A 22,151-nucleotide genomic window follows, 5' to 3' on the forward strand; every position below is an offset into this window, starting at 1 on the left:
CCAGTGACACACACACACACACACACACACACACACACACACACACACGCCTGTGTGCAGACACCCTAACACAATGGAGTTGGGAGTCCATGAAAGTGTAGACACAAATGCCTGTATCAGGCCTTGTCCCAGGACATTAGGACCTCAACGTTCAGGGACGCCACTTATGCAAGAGCACCCACCACCATGCCCCAAGCTCAGAACCAAGGGTTTTGTTTCAGAATAGTTTAAAAGGACCTCCTCCCTTTGTCCTTAACAGTCACCTTTGCCTGAGCCCCTCAGATAAGCCTATGGCACATGTATCTAGGATCCACCTCCTCTACCATGCCTGTGGCCATCACTACCAAGGCAAGGGTGTCTGCAGAGGTGGCCAGCTTGTCTGCCCTGCAGGGCTCACTGCCAGTGCTTCACACAGGCAGTTGAGAGGGCAGCAGCTGAGACCCCCCAAAGCACCAGAGTGGCCAACACTGAGGTGGACAGGGACATGGGACTATGGGGAACTTGGTGTCCCTGATGGGATTTGGGGATGGGAAACACGAGGTTGAGACCAAAGAAGTCTGCAGCATATGGTTCTAATTATCAATCATGTGTCCACATTGGTCTATCAGTGTGACAAATGTTCATACCACATGGGCAGAGGGCACGATGGAGCTTCCTGTGTGATCATCAGTTTTCTACAAATAGGAAACTCTTTTAAAATGTTACTTATTAGACACAGAGCCTTCTTACATACCTCAGCCCTTGAACTAGCTATGTAGGCCAGGCTGGCTTTGAAATTGTGATTCTTCAGCCTGAATATCATTTAAAATGTTATTAAAAATATGAGGTGCATTGGTTCTGGCACCTGACTCACAAGCACAAAGTCCCGAGTTCAATCCCTGGTACCAAAAATAAAAAAAAACAAGGGGTGGCACTCACTCTTCTGCTCTCCTGACAGCCAGTGACCCCAAGTGAGTGCCTGCTTCTTTGTGGTGATAGGGATGAGCCCAAGGCTATCCCTGCACCTGGACCACTGAGCCACGCCACCAGGCACCTCTGGAAACTTGTTCCCTGGTGTGACCACACTGTCCTTGCCTCTGTGTGTGTCTTCTTCTGCTCAATGACCCCAGTGAGGAAGGAAACCTATTGGCAAGATGTCCCAGGCCAAGAAGAGCTGGGGCCCTGCTGGAAGGTGAGGCGGAGGATGAGGAGCCCGAGGTGGGTGGAGTGGGAAGAGCTGGCAGAGGCTGCACTTGACCTGCACACAGGCTGCTTCCCCACTCATCCACTCCCCTGGAGCCACTCCTCCAGCTGCTCCCACTGCCTGCCCCTCCCAGGACACTGTGTGGAGACCCTGAGGATGTGCACAGGTGCACCAGGTCATCCTGGGGGATCTCGCCTCCCTCCGTGGAATGGGGGTACAGGCAGGACCCTGCAGAACTCTCAGGAGCCTGAACCCCAGCCCTGAGAGCGGGGGTGGGGGGGTGGGAGCACTCCCACTCTGTCCATAGCACAGATGAACCACACCAATGTGAGGAATCAGAAGGTTCCCAGGGGGCAGGAGCCCCTTGAACCTTACCGGGGTTATGGTCCTCCTTTTTCACATGCTGGGTGGACAACAGCCCCAAGAAGCAAGCCACCTGCTATTTTTATTATTTAGAGTTCATTTGAATATGAACCTAAACCTTGTAGCAATATAAAATACCTTTGCCTTAAACCTCTATAGCCTTTATACCATTACATTTTCCTATAATTTATAAAGTGTGAGAAAGATTATTTTTATGTTGTTCTGTGCTGCATTTCTTAGACTATAAAATGTGGCTACTACAAAGTTTGTGTTTACATAGGTGGCTTGCACTCTGTTCCTGCTGCCTAGTCAGGGCTCCAGGGGCCACCACCAAATGACAGCAAGGACACAGGATAGAAGCATCTGGACAACACACCCAGGAATACGATGGACAAGTGTCAGACTCATGAAAATGCAGCCAAGAAACAAAGAAATGACAATTTGGGACAGGGTGAGGTGGACAGAGAAGGAAAGAAACTGTGGAGGAAACTGCTTATTATAGCAGACATTAAAGACATCACCACCTGATCTCAGTTTGCAGATTTTATTGGAATACTGTTTCAAAGAAACAAAATTAAACAACAAGTGGGCATTTTCAACACTGACTTACAACAAAATATTAACAACTCATAGCAACTTTTGCTGGGTAGAACAAAAATGAAGCCCAGAAAATAGATGCAACAAACCTATCCCAAAAGGCACAAAAATATTTTCTAAACACTCAAAAAAATCATTTTTGGAAAGACCTCATATCCTTCACACTTTCTGGGTGTTGAGGCAGTGGACAGAGTATAATAATAATGCAGAACTGACAGCCACTCGATTCCATTGTGACAATGGTTACAGATCAATTTCACCCATTAGGTAGATAGAACTGAGGACCCTCAGTGTTGAAGAGGGGGTTAGCAGTGATACATTACATTTGGATCTCAAGAAAAACCATGGTGTAGACAGGTAGGAGAAATGGTGTGTAACTTGGATATGTATGCCTGGGTGGAAATAACACTACAAATGGCAGGTAACTGGCTAGAAAGAAAATAAGTGCTGCCATGGTGTTGCTCAAGTTGAAGATATCATGTAAAACTGTCAAAGTAACTATGAGACACTTCTCAAGTGAAGGAGAACACAGGGGCCTAAATGTTCTTAGGGCAACGTGCATCTCAAGCCCTCTGATCCTTCCTGCATTCCAAAATACTCAAATGCAGCATGGAGAAAGAACTGTGAGGAACACAATCTACTACATATGGTAAACACAGCCTCACATGTAGAATATAAATATAATATGAGGTAGAATATAATATAATATGAGGTTTGTGAAAAAAACCTCAGGTAAAGGTGTAAATATATGCTTAGGGTAATGTGAAATCTGAGCTATATACTTCTGAAATATCAAACAAAACCCATATGCAAAGAGAATGAAAGACTAGGAAAAATACAATCTACTCCATATGGTACAATGTGCCTAAAAGCACCTGGAGTTCAGACTAGTAGAACTATGAAATAAGAAAGCTTCTGTTATTTAGATCCTTATCTACCAAAATGATCATGAAATAAAAAGACTATAAAACTGAATTTTTAAGTAGATTTTAGAGACAATACCATTCTAATAATTCTTATTAACTTAACAGGATTAAAGTTGAAATTCAAAGAGACAAACTGGATCTAGGCCTCTGGCTTCTGGAGTCTGTGTCACATGTGGAGTTGGAGGTAGTGTGACTTTGAAAAACAAAAACTGGCCTTTGGAATAAAAATCAACTGCAGTCCCTGGTTGAGAATCCAGTTCTCACAAAGCATCGCTCCTGTGTTCTGATGATGATGCAGCTGGTATGTTGTTGCAGACATCACTATAAAGTGATGAATCTCCTTAAAGTGATGAATCTTCTTAAATCAGCAGTACCTTTCCTGGCTCCAGCAGTATGTGGGACCTGAGAGGGAGAGAGAAATGAAAGGACAGTCTTGGTCAGGTCCTGTGGACAGGCGGGCCTGGAGGTACTGCTCAGTGCTGACACAGACCAGAGGCCACTTGAGCTCCGGGGGAGAGAGCGCTGAGGGCTGGGGCTCAGGCTGCCTCGAGGGGAAGGCGACCTCCACAGGGCAGAGGAAACCCTCCTGATCTTGCAGCCTCATCCTGGTGCAGGGCTCAGGGCCCTGGCTGCCCCACCAGCAGCTGGTAACATCAGCCGCTGTCCTCCCGATCCTCTCTGGTGACCACAGTGAGAACTTTTCACATGGTCTCGGGCAGGGGTGACCTTGGCCCTAGTGGCGCACACTCTTAGAGATTACTGTGGGCAGGAGAGGCCACTTCCATGAGAAACACATCCTCTGTGACTCTGCACACTGGGATGAAGGGATGAGTGTGCAGGTAGTGGGAACACTCAGCAGAAACATCAGACACCACCCTTGGCCAGTCCCACATTTACTAAAGAGGACACACTGAGGCCACAGGACAGGGCAGAAAGATGAGCACTAGGTGAAGTCACACGAGCCTCCTGGACAGTCCTGGCCCTAGAGCCCAGGACCCAGGCCCTTTCCATAAAATCACCTTGGAAGGGCCAGAGGCTCCAATCTGAGGCCTCAACCTCACCACGGCCAAGTGGACCACATGGAGAGATGGGAATGAGGATGCCAAGGCTAGAGAGAAGGGTTATTCCAAAATGGATCAAGGAAGAACAGAAAAAGGTGTCACTCGGAATGGAAAGAGATAAGGGCAGGCAGTGAGTGTAGCCGAAGCCCAAGGTCCTTTCTAATGCTTCCTAAATAAACTTACAAATCAGTGCAGGGAAGGACCAGACTGAGTTTCACTGTCCTCTCTCCCTCTGTGTTTTCCTTGCTTGGCAGGCTCTTTGGGAAAACGTGTTCTTAGTACTTGAGGTGAGTGTGCAGAGTGGCACAACAAAGTAATGCAAAGAGCATTCTCTGAGTTGCTATTTTCAAACCTCATCATACCTACTTCAAAGGGCTGAGACTAAAGACTTTTATTTGGAGATTTTCCTTAATGAAAATAACTGACCCAAAGTAGCTGGGTGTGGTGGCGCACGCCTGTAATCCTAGCACTTGGGAGGCTGAGGCATGAGTTTCACCATGGGTTACAGGCGAGTCTGAACTACGGAGAGCAACAGTGTTTTAAAAAAACAAAAGCTAGGGCTGGGGATTTAGCTCAGTGGTGCCCCCTGCCTGCCTCGCAAGCACAAGGTCCCAAGGACGATCCCCTGTACTAAAAAAGACAAAAAAAAAAGCCCAACAAAAAAAAGTCCTGGATGATTTGTCCAAAAGTAAAACCTTTAAAATGTCCAGCTGATTTAATCAGAGGGCTGTGAAATCAATATGGTGCAATGTAAAGTGTAGATTCTGCACTCAGAATTTTTTTTTTTTGGTACCAGAGATCGAACTCGGGTCCTTGCACTTGCGCAGCAGGCAGCGAAACCACTGAGCTAAATCCCCAGCATGTAAAGTGTAGATTCTACATATAAAAATGAAAACAATGCTGAATTCCATTATGAGCAACAGGAGACGCATTGCTTTTCCTTGTGTGAGTTTCAATGAAATTAGTACTTCTATCTTATATTATTTTGTACTCCAGGTAGTCTGGGCTCATATTCTTCCAGCTGAGAGGATGTAGCTCACAATCCAACCACTTCCATGGCTCCCTGTAACTGCTTCCGGGTTAACAGACTGGCTGGGAGGCAGGGAGGCCCCCTGCAGGCTGATGGAGGTGCAGCCCTTGTGTGGGGTGAGCGCACACCGGGGCTCTGCTGAGCTGAACAGTGATCCCTCTCACAGGAAGGAAATGTCACACTCACCGGGAGCTTTGTGAAGACACATCCAGCCCACCCCATGCCCTCGCCATTTAATGAGACCCTCACTAGTGTGTTCGAGGTGCTCATCTTACTTCACATCACCCAGGCTGTGGTTCGGGAGCTACAGATACCGTGAGTGACCCAGCCATTCCCATCACCACTCTTCATCTCGCCATCATCTCTCATGCCTGACTCCTTCCCTCTGGCCCTCTGGGTTCTCTCTTCCCTTCCACAGTTTCAGGCCAACCCTCCCTTGATGGTCAGACTGCTCTAAGCAGCACCAGTCTGGCCCTGAGAGAGCAGAGGCTCCTGTCTCCTCACAGTGCCCTGGCAACCCACACACAGATGGGAGCCTCAGACCCTTCCTTCCTTCTTGGGGAGAGCAGCCACTGCTGTCCTGCATCAGTGTGGGTTGCGAATCTCCAGGGGTCAGAGCAAAGGCTCAGGGTGGCTCTGCCAGTTCCACCATCAAGGTGCTGTCCAGGCTGGGTTCCCACACAGTTGTTCCCGGGGAAGTATGAGTCCACGGGCACCTCCCATGCTCGGCTGGGAAGCCCTTGTGGCCAGGCTGAGGGGGAGTTGAAAGAAGAGGCTTCAGGACACACAGCTGTGCTCCCTTTGCTGAGCTCCCACAGTGCCCATTTCTGATGTCCCCGCCTGTGGGTGGCACCACTGAGTGATGCAGGCACAGAGGGAGATATCGTGTGCATTCAGGAGACCTCACCTTCTGTGTCCCTGGGGATGCTTGGTTGGCACTGCCCAGACAGGACAGGCCCTAAATGGAACAGTCACTCACCTGAGCCCAAGGGCTGCAGTGACAAAGGAGGCCCCATCTAGCACCCCCTCCTCCTAACAAAGGTACACTGTCCCATTAGAAGGCTACATTAGAAGGGTGCCAGGCCCAGGACACAGACAGGGTGGCTTTCTCCACAGGAACAAAAGGACATGGAAAGACAGGGCCTCACGACTGGCCCAGGGTAAGGGAGTGGAGTAACTGCAGCAGGCAGGTTGTTGTAGGAATTTTCCAGGCCTCGGAACCTGGGGACTGAGCAGTGTCTGAGGTTTCTGTCCTCCCCGCATCCCCCATGTGCTGCACATAGGGGTCACAGGAGCTGAGAGCAAGAGAGTGAGGCCGCTCCCTTAGAGCAGGAGCGGTGGAATCTGGATCCTTGGCTGCTAGGGGATGATGCTGGTGTGACACTTACATCACCTATCCCTGCAGTGGGGTCAGAATAGAGGGTGCAGAAACAACCCTGAAAAACATCAGATGTTGGATCTTGGAAAAAGGGGCCAAAAACCTAGGCTGGAGAAAACACAGGCCATGGAAAAAGGATGCTGGGAAAACTGGTGGTCCACGTGCGCAAGATGGACTCTGCCCATCTCTCTCACCCTGTGCTGAAAGCAAACGCCAGTGGATCATACATCTGAGAATAAAAACACAAACTCTGGGAGAACATACAGTGTAGCCATGGACGTCCTCAGCAGAATACCCACAATGTATAACAATAACAAGCTACAAAACCTACAAATGGAATTGTACTCGAGCATAAAGGTTCCTGGAAGTAAAGGAAACCCACAAGAGACTGACTAGAGACCTACCAAATGGGAAACACATTTTTGCCAGCCAATTCCTCAGACAGAGGGGGAATATCTAGAAACAGCAGAACTCAAAAACATCCCACGTTAAATATAAAAGGTCCTGGCGTGCCCACTGTGGGACACACCTGACCTCCGTGCTTCACTCCTTTCCTACAGCCTCACTCACGGCACTAACTGGCCAACTAAAACCAACACATCCTCGACCAAAGCAAGAGAAATGGTCAGCAGGCACGAGACAAGGAATACCCATAACAACAACACCAGAGTCTGTCTTCTTCCAGCAAGAATGTCTACCACGAAGAACAAAGGCTTGAGAGCTTGCGTGGAAAAAGGACCCTTCTGCTTTGCTTGGGAGAATATAAACTGGTAGCACCCCAGTGGAAATCAGTGTGGACTTTCCTCAAAAAACTCAGAAGAGAATTCCACTGGACCCAGCTACCCCTCTCCTGGGCATCTGCACGAGAGAGTGGAAGTCATCGGAGCACAGTGCTGCATGCACACACACGCTGACCATTACGGCTTACGTCTAGATGTCCCCCCAGAGCCTTCTCTGCTCAGAGGCCATGTATGTGGGAAGAGACTGGATCAGGCCTGTGATACCGGGGCTAGTCCACAGATTGGTTTATGTCTGCGTGTGATGCTGGGACGTGAAGCCTGGTGGGAGGAGAGGGTCCTTGTGGGCATGCCCTGGAGATAGCTAGACCCTTCCTCCTGGCTCCAGCCTTTGCTTCTTACTGCCTGCCTCGCCATGAACTCTTTCTTTTCAACCATGGCATCTTGCCTTAGAACCAGCCAACTATGGATGGAAACATCTACAAATTGTCAGTCAAGGCTCCTGGCACACACGCCCGTCCCCCCACGCGCTGGGCCTGCAGAGCAGGTTGGCAGGCCTGGCTCCCCTCCCTGGCCCTGATGGGTGGGCGGGAGGGTTGCCCTGAGGAGGAGGGGAGGGGAGGACTGGGCTGGCTGGCGGGTGGGCAATGATGTCGAACTTCTGTGCGGCACCCAACTGCAGGCGCAAGAGCAAGGAGTCAGACCTGGCCTTCAGGTGTCCGTGGGATCTGGCCAGATGCCAGAAGTGGGTGGAGAACTGTAGGAGAGCTGATTTAGAAGATAAAACACCTGATCAGCTAAATAAACATTATCGATTGTGTGCCAAACACTTTGAGACCTCTATGATCTGTAGAACTATACATTTTGCAGAGGCATCAGAAAACTAGAGAATGATTGGGTTATTTTATTTCTCAAAATTAATTGAAGCAGATACTTGTGAAGTGATTGGGAGAGTCCTTATAGCACCATTCTTTGAGACAATGCAATACCAACAATATTTGATCTTACCAGTCATTTGAACAATCTGCATAGTAGACACAGAAAACAAATAAAAGAATTGAGTGAAGATGAAATCAGGACACTGAAACAGAAAAATATTGATGAAAATTCTGAACAGGAACAGAAGCATAAGGAAACAAACAATAGCAATGCTCAGAATCCCAGTGCCAAAGTTCAGGGGGATGAATAGGATGAAGACATTTTACCTTTAACCCTTGAAAAGAAGGAAAACAAAGAATACTTAAAGTCTCTATTTGAAATTTTGATTCTTATGGGAAAACAAAACATACCTCTGGATGGGCATGAGACCAATGAAATCCCGGAAGGTCTCTTTACACCTGATAACTTCCAAGCTTTGTTGGAGTGCCGGATAAATTCTGGTGAAGAGGTTCTGAGAAAGAGCTTTGAGACCACACCCATTAACACATTGTTCTGTTCAAAAACACAGCAGAAACAAATGCTAGAGATCTGTGAGAGCTGTGTTAGGGAAGAAACCCTCAGGGAAGTGAGAGACTCACACTTCTTTTCCATCATCACTGATGATGTGGTGGACATAGCGGGGGAAGAGCACTTACCTGTCCTGGTGAGGTTTATTGATGAATCCCATAACCTGAGAGGGGAGTTTGTGGGCTTCCTGCCTTATGAAGCTGATGCGGAAATTTTGGCTATGAAATTTCACACTACAATATCTGAGAAGTGGGGACTAAATATGGAGCATTGTTGTGGCCAGGCTTATATTGTATCCAGTGGATTTTCTTCTAAAATGAAAGTTGTTCCTTCTAGACTTCTAGAAAAATATCCCCAAGCTATCTACACGCTGCTCTTCCTGTGCCTTAAACATGTGGTCAGCAAAATCAGTGCCTGTGGTGGGGGTATCAGTTGCACTGGGAACAATTGAGGAAGTTTGTTCTTTTTTCCATCAATCACGACTTTTAGAACTTGACAATGTAATTTCAGTTCTTTTCCAGAACAGTGAAGAAAGGGTTAAAGAATTGAAGGAAATGATGTCATTCTCAGTGGACAGGCAGGCATGATGCTTTTGAAGTTTTAGTGGACCTCCTGCAAGCACTTGTTTTACGTTTAGATGGTATAGTGACACAAATATTAGGTGGGATAACTGTATAGCTGGCCAAGCATTTGTACTCTGTAGTGCAGTAACAGATTTTGATTTTATTACCATTGTTGTTCTTAAAAATGTCTTACCTTTTACAAGGGCCTTTGGGAAAAATCTCCAGGGACAAACTTCTGATGTTTTCTTTGCAGCCAGTAGTTTAACTGCTGTATTACTCACTCAATGAAGTGATGGAAAATATTGAAGTTTATCATGAGTTTTGGTTTGAGGAAGTCACAAATTTGGCAACCAAACTTGATATTCAAATGAAACTCCCTGGTAAGTTTTGTGGGGCTCAACAAGGTAACCTGGAATCTCAATTAACCTCTGAGAGTTACAATAAAGAAACCCTGAGTGTCCCAACAGTAGAGCACATTATTCAGGAACTTAAAGATATATTCTCAGAACAGCATCTCAAAGCTCTTAAATGCTTATCTCTAGTATCCTCAGTCATGGGACAGCTCAAATTCAACACATCAGAGGAACATCATGCTGACATGTACAGAAGTGACTTACCCAATCCTGATACACTCTCAGCTGAACTTCATTGTTGGAGAATCAAATGGAAACACAGAGGGAAAGACATAGAGCTTCCATCTAACATTTATGAAGCCTTCCATCTGCCTGACATTAAGTTTTTTCCTAATGTGTATGCCTTGCCGAAGGTCCTGTGTATTCTTCCTGTGATGAAAGTTGAGAATGTGCACTATGAAAAGGACAAAAGCGTCTCAAAGCATGCTTGAGAAACACTTTGACAGACCAAAGGTCAAGTAACTTGGCTTTAACATAAATTTTGATATAAAACATGATCTGCATTTAATGGTGGACACATATATCAAACTATATACAACTAAATCAGAGCTTCCTACAGATAATTCAGAAACTGTTGAAAATACCTAAGAGACTTTTACAGCAGGCTTTTTCTTATATTTGCTGTTTGAAAGAAAAGCTATAAGGGGTATGTAGGCCCCTAATCACTGAATATGTTAGCCCACAGGCCTATCATTGAATATATAAGCCACTGATAATCTCCATATTTAAATGGCCCCTCTGAATCCTCGTGTGCCTGAGACCTGTCTGTTCCTGTCTGTTCTTCTCCATGGTTCCACCGCCTGCCTCCCAAGTGCAAGGTCCCAAGTTCGATCTCCAGTACCAAAAAAAAAAAAAAAAAAATGACAGAAGATGGCATTGTAAGTGCCACAATTCCCTTTGGTGTGACCCCTACTGGTGGCATTATGAAATTGTTTTAAGTCATTTTAGACAACACACTCATTGTGGATCCACTTTCAAGTATTGAGTTGTCAGTTTTTGAAGAAATCAATTTTGAGGTGGTGTGGGAGAATATGCATCTTACAAAATGTTATGGTAAAGGCCATCATTGACCTGTGATTAGTAGGAGTTTTCAGTATGTTATTAAAAATCTGATGGGCAGTTAAGGGAATTACTAAAGAGAAGTTTATGAGCCTACCAGATTTCAATGTAGATTTTGCCTTTATTAAATGAGCTTAAAAGAAGAGGTTACAGGTAAAGCTTGAATGGAAAAGCTTGCATTCGTTATTACACAAGGGGTAATTGCTGTTTACATTCTTTGTGGAACATCCATCTTCATAAGCTCCTTAGCAGGCAAATGTTGAACACTTCTGCGTCGTGGCCAAAGGAGAATCAGGCCATTTATGCAGGCAACTGACTTGTCTGTTTTCTTGTCTTTTGCCATGACTCTTCTCTAATGCCTCATCTTGATTTATAAGCAACACTGAAAACATACAAAATAAATTTTTCTGGTTTATATAGAATACAGAAAATAATTGCTGTTATTTTTGGTGCACAAAATTTTGTACAGTTTATTTGAATCTAAATAAAATGTGAATGTTGAAAAAAAAATTGCAAGTCAAAATAAACCTTAGCTTCTTTCATTTGTGTCAGAGATTTTGCTCAAGCAAACAGAAAGGAAACTGAGACACTTGTGCCAGCACAAGCATTACAGAGAGGTAAAACATGGAAGTGGTCCATATGTCCATCAACCACGAACGGATGATGAAAAGGTGGTAAACATACACAAGGAATACTACTGAACCATGAGGAGAGATAAACTGCAGACACCAATGGCAAGGTGGATGGCTATTGAGGTCATAATTATAGGTAAAACAATGAACTTGGGAGGTAGAAATATGACAGGGGGGATCTCCAATAGACAGAAAAAGGAAAATTAGTTCTGAGAGCCAAAGAAAACACACATGACTGGAAATAGGGAAGAAGAGTCCGAAGCGGCAAGGAAGCCCCAAGGACCAGGAGGGGAGGGCGTGGTGCTGGGTCCTGGAGAGTACAAAGGATACAGTTGTGGTATGGACATGCTCCAAATCCCCAAGGGTCATGTCATTCTCGTATGATACAAACACACACTAACTAGGAAAGAGAATGAGCCCTAATCTCTCCCCAAAGGGAGCACTCAGTGGCCCCACCCAGGAGAGAGGGAACCCAGTGGTCCTCACCTCGGAAGCCCGGACTCCAGGCAGGATCGGGGAACGCTGAGAAGTTGCGCCATGTGGAAAAGGTCGAATAACTTGCATCTACACTGTGTGTCAGGTAATTGGCGGCACTGTCTCCGACCTCCAGGTACCTGTAAGGAGAACAGCATGGTAACCAGGAAGGACTGGCCTTCACAGCTATCCACTGGTCCACCCTGGTCCCCTAAAGAGAGGCCACAGGACACACAGGGGACATTCTGGAGCAGTGGAGTTCCGTGGCAGGAGGATCCCAGGAAAGGCCCAGCAGCCTGCACACAGCAGCCAATTCCCAGGGTCCCTACGCAAAGGATTTCCATAAAGGGCCTGGAGGGCTACACACAGCTCAGTGTGAGCAGGTGTGTGGCACATACACTGAGAAGCATCCAGGTGCTCCAACATCAGAGCACTGGGCTCCATGTTACTTGCAGGGCACCGGGCAACAAAGGGACCTGAGGACCTGCTGAAGCCCAGTGATCCAGGGTCTGCCCAGCCTGTCCTTTCCATACTGCACTTGGGCAGGATTTGCTTTTTGGTTTGGGGCCAATTTGTGCTGTGGAACCCCCACCACCAAACTAAGGCCAAACTGCACAAAGAGGGGGAGTGTCTCCTCTCTCAACGGCCTCCCACAGGAGAGTGTTGAGCTGCCTTGCCCTGAGTGCAGGGAAACCCCAGTGTAGTTCACTGTGGGCGACGGGGACTCCAGGTGACCAATCCTGCCAAGTAAGGGGAGGTGCGATCCAAGACAAAAACAAACTCTGAAAAGAGTTCACTTCCAGCTTGGCAGAATAGATCAAGTAGGGAAACGGACCACTTCCCGCTTTTCCCTGCACCTGAGATCTCACAGGCCACCTCTGCCTCCACAGCCCGTGACCCTCACACTCACCAGGCAGAAACGGACTCCCACGCCACTTCCTCTTGGTTCCAGGTGGACTCAGGTCCTGCAAACACAAACAAACACACGCACACATACAACAGTCATGACCTGAACTCACCTCAAGACCCAGTACAAACCCTGGTGGCCAACGAAGTGAATGAATGGCTCTCTCAGTGAGACAACAGGACACCCGGGGGAACATCCTCGGGAGACTCAGGCTGTCTCCTAAGGAACGGGAAGACTTCCTCAGACCACGAGAGACACAATGGTACCAATGCACGCACACAGACAGCCGGACATAGGGAACAGAATAGAGGGTGCAGAAACAACCCCAGAAACCCTCAGACACTGCATCTTGGGCAAAGGAGCCAATAACCTAGGCTGGAGAAAACACAGGCCACGGAAAAAGGGCGCTGGGAAAACTGGTGGTCCACGTGCGCAAGATCGACTCTGACCAACTCTCTCACCCTGGGCTGAAAGCAGACGCCGGTGGATCATACATCTGGGCATAAGAACACAAACTCTGAGAGAACATACAGCGTGGCCATGGACGTCCCTCAGCAGAACGCCCACAATGTATAACAATAACAAGCTACAAAACCTACAAATGGAATTGTACTCGAGCATAAAGGTTCCCGGAAGTAAAGGAAACCCACAAGAGACTGACTAGAGACCTACCAAATGGGAAACACGTTTTTGCCAGCCAATTCCTCAGACAGAGGGGGAATATCTAGAAACAGCAGAACTCAAAAACATCCCACGTTAAATATAAAAGGTCCTGGCGTGCCCACTGTGGGACACACCTGACCTCCGTGCTTCACTCCTTTCCTACAGCCTCACTCACGGCACTAACTGGCCAACTAAAACCAACACATCCTCGACCAAAGCAAGAGAAATGGTCAGCAGGCACGAGACAAGGAATACCCATAACAACAACACCAGAGTCTGTCTTCTTCCAGCAAGAATGTCTACCACGAAGAACAAAGGCTTGAGAGCTTGCGTGGAAAAAGGACCCTTCTGCTTTGCTTGGCAGAATATAAACTGGTAGCACCCCAGTGGAAATCAGTGTGGACTTTCCTCAAAACACTCAGAAGGGAATTCCACTCGACCCAGCTACCCCTCTCCTGGGCATCTGCACGAGAGAGTGGAGGTCATCGGAGCACAGTGCTGCATGCACACACACGCTGACCGTTACGGCTTACGTCTAGATGTCCCCCCAGAGCCTTCTCTGCTCAGAGGCCGTGCGTGTGGCAAGTGACTGGATCGGGCCTCTCATGCCGGGGCTAGTGCACGGATGGGTTTCTGTCTGGGTCTCATGCTGGGAGGTGAAGCCTGGTGGGAGGAGAGGGTCCTTGTGGGCGTGCCCTGGAGAAAGCTCGACCCTTCCTCCTGCCCCCAGCCTTTGCTTCTTACTGCCTGCCTAGCCGTGAACTCTTTCTTTTCAAACACGCCATCTTGCCTTACAACCAGCCAACTATGGAGCGAAACATCAACAAACGGTCAGTCAAGATAAACCTTTCCTGCTTTCATCTGTGTCAGAGATTTTGCTCAAGCAAACAGGAAGTAAACTGAGACACTCAGGCTAGCACCAGCATTACAGAGAGGTAAAATGAGGAAGTGCTCCATGTGCCCATCGAAGACGAACGGACGATGAAAAGGTGGTAAACGTACACAAGGAATACTGCTGAACCATGAGCAAAGATAAACCGCAGGCACTGATGGCAAGGTGGATGGCTATTGAGGTCATAATTACAAGTCAAACGATGAACTTCGGAGGTAGAAATATGACAGGGGGGTTCTCCAACAGGACACACCCAAAGGAAAAATAGTTTCGACAGCCAAAGAAAAGACAGACGGCTGGAAATAGGGAGGTAGAGTCCGAAGCGGCCAGGGAGGCCCAAGGACCAGGACGGGAGGGCGTGGTGGTGGGTCCGGGAGAGTACAAAGGATCCAGATGGGGTACGGACATGCTCCAAATCCCCAAGGGTCATGTCATTCTCCTATGCTGCAGACACACACTAACGAGGAAAGAGAATGAGCCTGACGATCTCCCCAGGTGGCACACTCAACTGGCCTCACCCAGCAAAGAGGGAACCCAGTGCTCCTCACCTCGGAAGCCCGGACTCCAGGCAGGATCGGGGAACGCTGAGAAGTTGCGCCATGTGGAAAAGGTCGAATAACTTTCATCTACACTGTGTGCCAGGTAATTGGCGGCACTGTCTCCGCCCTCCAGGTACCTGTAAGGAGAACAGCATGGTAACCAGGAAGGACTGGCCTTCACAGCTATCCCCTGGTCCGCCCCGGACCCCTAAAGAGAGGCCACAGGACACACAGGGGACATTCTGGAGCAGTGGAGTTCCGTGGCAGGAGGATCCCAGGAAAGGCCCAGCAGCCTGCACACAGCAGCCAATTCCCAGGGTCCCTACGCAAAGGATTTCCATAAAGGGCCTGGAGGGCTACACACAGCTCAGTGTGAGCAGGTGTGTGGCACATACACTGAGAAGCATCCAGGTGCTCCAACATCAGAGCACTGGGCTCCATGTTACTTGCAGGGCACCGGGCAACAAAGGGACCTGAGGACCTGCTGAAGCCCAGTGATCCAGGGTCTGCCCAGCCTGTCCTTTCCATACTGCACTTGGGCAGGATTTGCTTTTTGGTTTGGGGCCAATTTGTGCTGTGGAACCCCCACCACCAAACTAAGGCCAAACTGCACAAAGAGGGGGAGTGTCTCCTCTCTCAACGGCCTCCCACAGGAGAGTGTTGAGCTGCCTTGCCCTGAGTGCAGGGAAACCCCAGTGTAGTTCACTGTGGGCGACGGGGACTCCAGGTGACCAATCCTGCCAAGTAAGGGGAGGTGCGATCCAAGACAAAAACAAACTCTGAAAAGAGTTCACTTCCAGCTTGGCAGAATAGATCAAGTAGGGAAACGGACCACTTCCCGCTTTTCCCTGCACCTGAGATCTCACAGGCCACCTCTGCCTCCACAGCCCGTGACCCTCACACTCACCAGGCAGAAACGGACTCCCACGCCACTTCCTCTTGGTTCCAGGTGGACTCAGGTCCTGCAAACACAAACAAACACACGCACACATACAACAGTCATGACCTGAACTCACCTCAAGACCCAGTACAAACCCTGGTGGCCAACCGAAGTGAATGAATGGCTCTCTCAGTGAGACAACAGGACACCCGGGGGAACATCCTCGGGAGACTCAGGCTGTCTCCTAAGGAACGGGAAGACTTCCTCAGACCACGAGAGACACAATGGTACCAATGCACGCACACAGACAGCCGGACATAGGGAACAGAATAGAGGGTGCAGAAACAACCCCAGAAACCCTCAGACACTGCATCTTGGGCAAAGGAGCCAATAACCTAGGCTGGAGAAAACACAGGCCACGGAAAAAGGGCGCTGGGAAAACTGGTGGTCCACGTGCGCAAGATCGACTCTGACCAACTCTCTCACCCTGGGCTGAAAGCAGACGCCAGTGGATCATACATCTGGGCATAAGAACACAAACTCTGAGAGAACATACAGCGTAGCCATGGACGTCCCTCAGCAGAACGCCCACAATGTATAACAATAACAAGCTACAAAACCTACAAATGGAATTGTACTCGAGCATAAAGGTTCCCGGAAGTAAAGGAAACCCACAAGAGACTGACTAGAGACCTACCAAATGGGAAACACATTTTTGCCAGCCAATTCCTCAGACAGAGGGGGAATATCTAGAAACAGCAGAACTCAAAAACATCCCACGTTAAATATAAAAGGTCCTGGCGTGCCCACTGTGGGACACACCTGACCTCCGTGCTTCACTCCTTTCCTACAGCCTCACTCACGGCACTAACTGGCCAACTAAAACCAACACATCCTCGACCAAAGCAAGAGAAATGGTCAGCAGGCACGAGACAAGGAATACCCATAACAACAACACCAGAGTCTGTCTTCTTCCAGCAAGAATGTCTACCACGAAGAACAAAGGCTTGAGAGCTTGCGTGGAAAAAGGACCCTTCTGCTTTGCTTGGCAGAATATAAACTGGTAGCACCCCAGTGGAAATCAGTGTGGACTTTCCTCAAAACACTCAGAAGGGAATTCCACTCGACCCAGCTACCCCTCTCCTGGGCATCTGCACGAGAGAGTGGAGGTCATCGGAGCACAGTGCTGCATGCACACACACGCTGACCGTTACGGCTTACGTCTAGATGTCCCCCCAGAGCCTTCTCTGCTCAGAGGCCGTGCGTGTGGCAAGTGACTGGATCGGGCCTCTCATGCCGGGGCTAGTGCACGGATGGGTTTCTGTCTGGGTCTCATGCTGGGAGGTGAAGCCTGGTGGGAGGAGAGGGTCCTTGTGGGCGTGCCCTGGAGAAAGCTCGACCCTTCCTCCTGCCCCCAGCCTTTGCTTCTTACTGCCTGCCTAGCCGTGAACTCTTTCTTTTCAAACACGCCATCTTGCCTTACAACCAGCCAACTATGGAGCGAAACATCAACAAACGGTCAGTCAAGATAAACCTTTCCTGCTTTCATCTGTGTCAGAGATTTTGCTCAAGCAAACAGGAAGTAAACTGAGACACTCAGGCTAGCACCAGCATTACAGAGAGGTAAAATGAGGAAGTGCTCCATGTGCCCATCGAAGACGAACGGACGATGAAAAGGTGGTAAACGTACACAAGGAATACTGCTGAACCATGAGCAAAGATAAACCGCAGGCACTGATGGCAAGGTGGATGGCTATTGAGGTCATAATTACAAGTCAAACGATGAACTTCGGAGGTAGAAATATGACAGGGGGGTTCTCCAACAGGACACACCCAAAGGAAAAATAGTTTCGACAGCCAAAGAAAAGACAGACGGCTGGAAATAGGGAGGTAGAGTCCGAAGCGGCCAGGGAGGCCCAAGGACCAGGACGGGAGGGCGTGGTGGTGGGTCCGGGAGAGTACAAAGGATCCAGATGGGGTACGGACATGCTCCAAATCCCCAAGGGTCATGTCATTCTCCTATGCTGCAGACACACACTAACGAGGAAAGAGAATGAGCCTGACGATCTCCCCAGGTGGCACACTCAACTGGCCTCACCCAGCAAAGAGGGAACCCAGTGCTCCTCACCTCGGAAGCCCGGACTCCAGGCAGGATCGGGGAACGCTGAGAAGTTGCGCCATGTGGAAAAGGTCGAATAACTTTCATCTACACTGTGTGCCAGGTAATTGGCGGCACTGTCTCCGCCCTCCAGGTACCTGTAAGGAGAACAGCATGGTAACCAGGAAGGACTGGCCTTCACAGCTATCCCCTGGTCCGCCCCGGACCCCTAAAGAGAGGCCACAGGACACACAGGGGACATTCTGGAGCAGTGGAGTTCCGTGGCAGGAGGATCCCAGGAAAGGCCCAGCAGCCTGCACACAGCAGCCAATTCCCAGGGTCCCTACGCAAAGGATTTCCATAAAGGGCCTGGAGGGCTACACACAGCTCAGTGTGAGCAGGTGTGTGGCACATACACTGAGAAGCATCCAGGTGCTCCAACATCAGAGCACTGGGCTCCATGTTACTTGCAGGGCACCGGGCAACAAAGGGACCTGAGGACCTGCTGAAGCCCAGTGATCCAGGGTCTGCCCAGCCTGTCCTTTCCATACTGCACTTGGGCAGGATTTGCTTTTTGGTTTGGGGCCAATTTGTGCTGTGGAACCCCCACCACCAAACTAAGGCCAAACTGCACAAAGAGGGGGAGTGTCTCCTCTCTCAACGGCCTCCCACAGGAGAGTGTTGAGCTGCCTTGCCCTGAGTGCAGGGAAACCCCAGTGTAGTTCACTGTGGGCGACGGGGACTCCAGGTGACCAATCCTGCCAAGTAAGGGGAGGTGCGATCCAAGACAAAAACAAACTCTGAAAAGAGTTCACTTCCAGCTTGGCAGAATAGATCAAGTAGGGAAACGGACCACTTCCCGCTTTTCCCTGCACCTGAGATCTCACAGGCCACCTCTGCCTCCACAGCCCGTGACCCTCACACTCACCAGGCAGAAACGGACTCCCACGCCACTTCCTCTTGGTTCCAGGTGGACTCAGGTCCTGCAAACACAAACAAACACACGCACACATACAACAGTCATGACCTGAACTCACCTCAAGACCCAGTACAAACCCTGGTGGCCAACCGAAGTGAATGAATGGCTCTCTCAGTGAGACAACAGGACACCCGGGGGAACATCCTCGGGAGACTCAGGCTGTCTCCTAAGGAACGGGAAGACTTCCTCAGACCACGAGAGACACAATGGTACCAATGCACGCACACAGACAGCCGGACATAGGGAACAGAATAGAGGGTGCAGAAACAACCCCAGAAACCCTCAGACACTGCATCTTGGGCAAAGGAGCCAATAACCTAGGCTGGAGAAAACACAGGCCACGGAAAAAGGGCGCTGGGAAAACTGGTGGTCCACGTGCGCAAGATCGACTCTGACCAACTCTCTCACCCTGGGCTGAAAGCAGACGCCAGTGGATCATACATCTGGGCATAAGAACACAAACTCTGAGAGAACATACAGCGTAGCCATGGACGTCCCTCAGCAGAACGCCCACAATGTATAACAATAACAAGCTACAAAACCTACAAATGGAATTGTACTCGAGCATAAAGGTTCCCGGAAGTAAAGGAAACCCACAAGAGACTGACTAGAGACCTACCAAATGGGAAACACATTTTTGCCAGCCAATTCCTCAGACAGAGGGGGAATATCTAGAAACAGCAGAACTCAAAAACATCCCACGTTAAATATAAAAGGTCCTGGCGTGCCCACTGTGGGACACACCTGACCTCCGTGCTTCACTCCTTTCCTACAGCCTCACTCACGGCACTAACTGGCCAACTAAAACCAACACATCCTCGACCAAAGCAAGAGAAATGGTCAGCAGGCACGAGACAAGGAATACCCATAACAACAACACCAGAGTCTGTCTTCTTCCAGCAAGAATGTCTACCACGAAGAACAAAGGCTTGAGAGCTTGCGTGGAAAAAGGACCCTTCTGCTTTGCTTGGCAGAATATAAACTGGTAGCACCCCAGTGGAAATCAGTGTGGACTTTCCTCAAAACACTCAGAAGGGAATTCCACTCGACCCAGCTACCCCTCTCCTGGGCATCTGCACGAGAGAGTGGAGGTCATCGGAGCACAGTGCTGCATGCACACACACGCTGACCGTTACGGCTTACGTCTAGATGTCCCCCCAGAGCCTTCTCTGCTCAGAGGCCGTGCGTGTGGCAAGTGACTGGATCGGGCCTCTCATGCCGGGGCTAGTGCACGGATGGGTTTCTGTCTGGGTCTCATGCTGGGAGGTGAAGCCTGGTGGGAGGAGAGGGTCCTTGTGGGCGTGCCCTGGAGAAAGCTCGACCCTTCCTCCTGCCCCCAGCCTTTGCTTCTTACTGCCTGCCTAGCCGTGAACTCTTTCTTTTCAAACACGCCATCTTGCCTTACAACCAGCCAACTATGGAGCGAAACATCAACAAACGGTCAGTCAAGATAAACCTTTCCTGCTTTCATCTGTGTCAGAGATTTTGCTCAAGCAAACAGGAAGTAAACTGAGACACTCAGGCTAGCACCAGCATTACAGAGAGGTAAAATGAGGAAGTGCTCCATGTGCCCATCGAAGACGAACGGACGATGAAAAGGTGGTAAACGTACACAAGGAATACTGCTGAACCATGAGCAAAGATAAACCGCAGGCACTGATGGCAAGGTGGATGGCTATTGAGGTCATAATTACAAGTCAAACGATGAACTTCGGAGGTAGAAATATGACAGGGGGGTTCTCCAACAGGACACACCCAAAGGAAAAATAGTTTCGACAGCCAAAGAAAAGACAGACGGCTGGAAATAGGGAGGTAGAGTCCGAAGCGGCCAGGGAGGCCCAAGGACCAGGACGGGAGGGCGTGGTGGTGGGTCCGGGAGAGTACAAAGGATCCAGATGGGGTACGGACATGCTCCAAATCCCCAAGGGTCATGTCATTCTCCTATGCTGCAGACACACACTAACGAGGAAAGAGAATGAGCCTGACGATCTCCCCAGGTGGCACACTCAACTGGCCTCACCCAGCAAAGAGGGAACCCAGTGCTCCTCACCTCGGAAGCCCGGACTCCAGGCAGGATCGGGGAACGCTGAGAAGTTGCGCCATGTGGAAAAGGTCGAATAACTTTCATCTACACTGTGTGCCAGGTAATTGGCGGCACTGTCTCCGCCCTCCAGGTACCTGTAAGGAGAACAGCATGGTAACCAGGAAGGACTGGCCTTCACAGCTATCCCCTGGTCCGCCCCGGACCCCTAAAGAGAGGCCACAGGACACACAGGGGACATTCTGGAGCAGTGGAGTTCCGTGGCAGGAGGATCCCAGGAAAGGCCCAGCAGCCTGCACACAGCAGCCAATTCCCAGGGTCCCTACGCAAAGGATTTCCATAAAGGGCCTGGAGGGCTACACACAGCTCAGTGTGAGCAGGTGTGTGGCACATACACTGAGAAGCATCCAGGTGCTCCAACATCAGAGCACTGGGCTCCATGTTACTTGCAGGGCACCGGGCAACAAAGGGACCTGAGGACCTGCTGAAGCCCAGTGATCCAGGGTCTGCCCAGCCTGTCCTTTCCATACTGCACTTGGGCAGGATTTGCTTTTTGGTTTGGGGCCAATTTGTGCTGTGGAACCCCCACCACCAAACTAAGGCCAAACTGCACAAAGAGGGGGAGTGTCTCCTCTCTCAACGGCCTCCCACAGGAGAGTGTTGAGCTGCCTTGCCCTGAGTGCAGGGAAACCCCAGTGTAGTTCACTGTGGGCGACGGGGACTCCAGGTGACCAATCCTGCCAAGTAAGGGGAGGTGCGATCCAAGACAAAAACAAACTCTGAAAAGAGTTCACTTCCAGCTTGGCAGAATAGATCAAGTAGGGAAACGGACCACTTCCCGCTTTTCCCTGCACCTGAGATCTCACAGGCCACCTCTGCCTCCACAGCCCGTGACCCTCACACTCACCAGGCAGAAACGGACTCCCACGCCACTTCCTCTTGGTTCCAGGTGGACTCAGGTCCTGCAAACACAAACAAACACACGCACACATACAACAGTCATGACCTGAACTCACCTCAAGACCCAGTACAAACCCTGGTGGCCAACCGAAGTGAATGAATGGCTCTCTCAGTGAGACAACAGGACACCCGGGGGAACATCCTCGGGAGACTCAGGCTGTCTCCTAAGGAACGGGAAGACTTCCTCAGACCACGAGAGACACAATGGTACCAATGCACGCACACAGACAGCCGGACATAGGGAACAGAATAGAGGGTGCAGAAACAACCCCAGAAACCCTCAGACACTGCATCTTGGGCAAAGGAGCCAATAACCTAGGCTGGAGAAAA

At 49.5% G+C, this 22,151-nt stretch overlaps 1 protein-coding gene and 1 pseudogene across 7 annotated transcripts in view; one reads left to right on the forward strand and one right to left on the reverse strand.

Moving 5' to 3' along the window:
* Positions 1–8,157: 8,157 nt before the first annotated feature.
* On the forward strand, positions 8,158–10,290 carry LOC147822590 (52 kDa repressor of the inhibitor of the protein kinase pseudogene; annotated as a pseudogene).
* Positions 10,291–10,857: 567 nt separating this feature from the next.
* LOC147822591 (uncharacterized) overlaps positions 10,858–22,151 on the reverse strand; it is a 50,274-nt gene continuing 38,980 nt past the window's right edge. For all 7 annotated transcript variants that reach the window (XM_087196023.1, XM_087196021.1, XM_087196018.1 and 4 more), the window contains 9 exons: positions 21,769–21,823; positions 20,871–20,998; positions 18,770–18,824; positions 17,872–17,999; positions 15,771–15,825; positions 14,873–15,000; positions 12,773–12,827; positions 11,875–12,002; positions 10,858–11,138 (listed from right to left, as the gene is read on the reverse strand). In XM_087196023.1, the coding sequence (XP_087052149.1) occupies positions 11,002–11,138; positions 11,875–12,002; positions 12,773–12,827; positions 14,873–15,000; positions 15,771–15,825; positions 17,872–17,999; positions 18,770–18,824; positions 20,871–20,998; positions 21,769–21,823 (869 nt within the window). In that variant the 3' untranslated portion in view covers positions 10,858–11,001. The remainder of the gene's footprint in view (positions 11,139–11,874; positions 12,003–12,772; positions 12,828–14,872; positions 15,001–15,770; positions 15,826–17,871; positions 18,000–18,769; positions 18,825–20,870; positions 20,999–21,768; positions 21,824–22,151) is intronic.

The sequence above is a fragment of the Heterocephalus glaber genome, unplaced genomic scaffold (assembly GCF_053883595.1).
Source record: "Heterocephalus glaber isolate CG9 unplaced genomic scaffold, H.glaber_assembly_v1.0 deba00001610, whole genome shotgun sequence".
NCBI classification, from domain to species: domain Eukaryota; kingdom Metazoa; phylum Chordata; class Mammalia; order Rodentia; family Bathyergidae; genus Heterocephalus; species Heterocephalus glaber.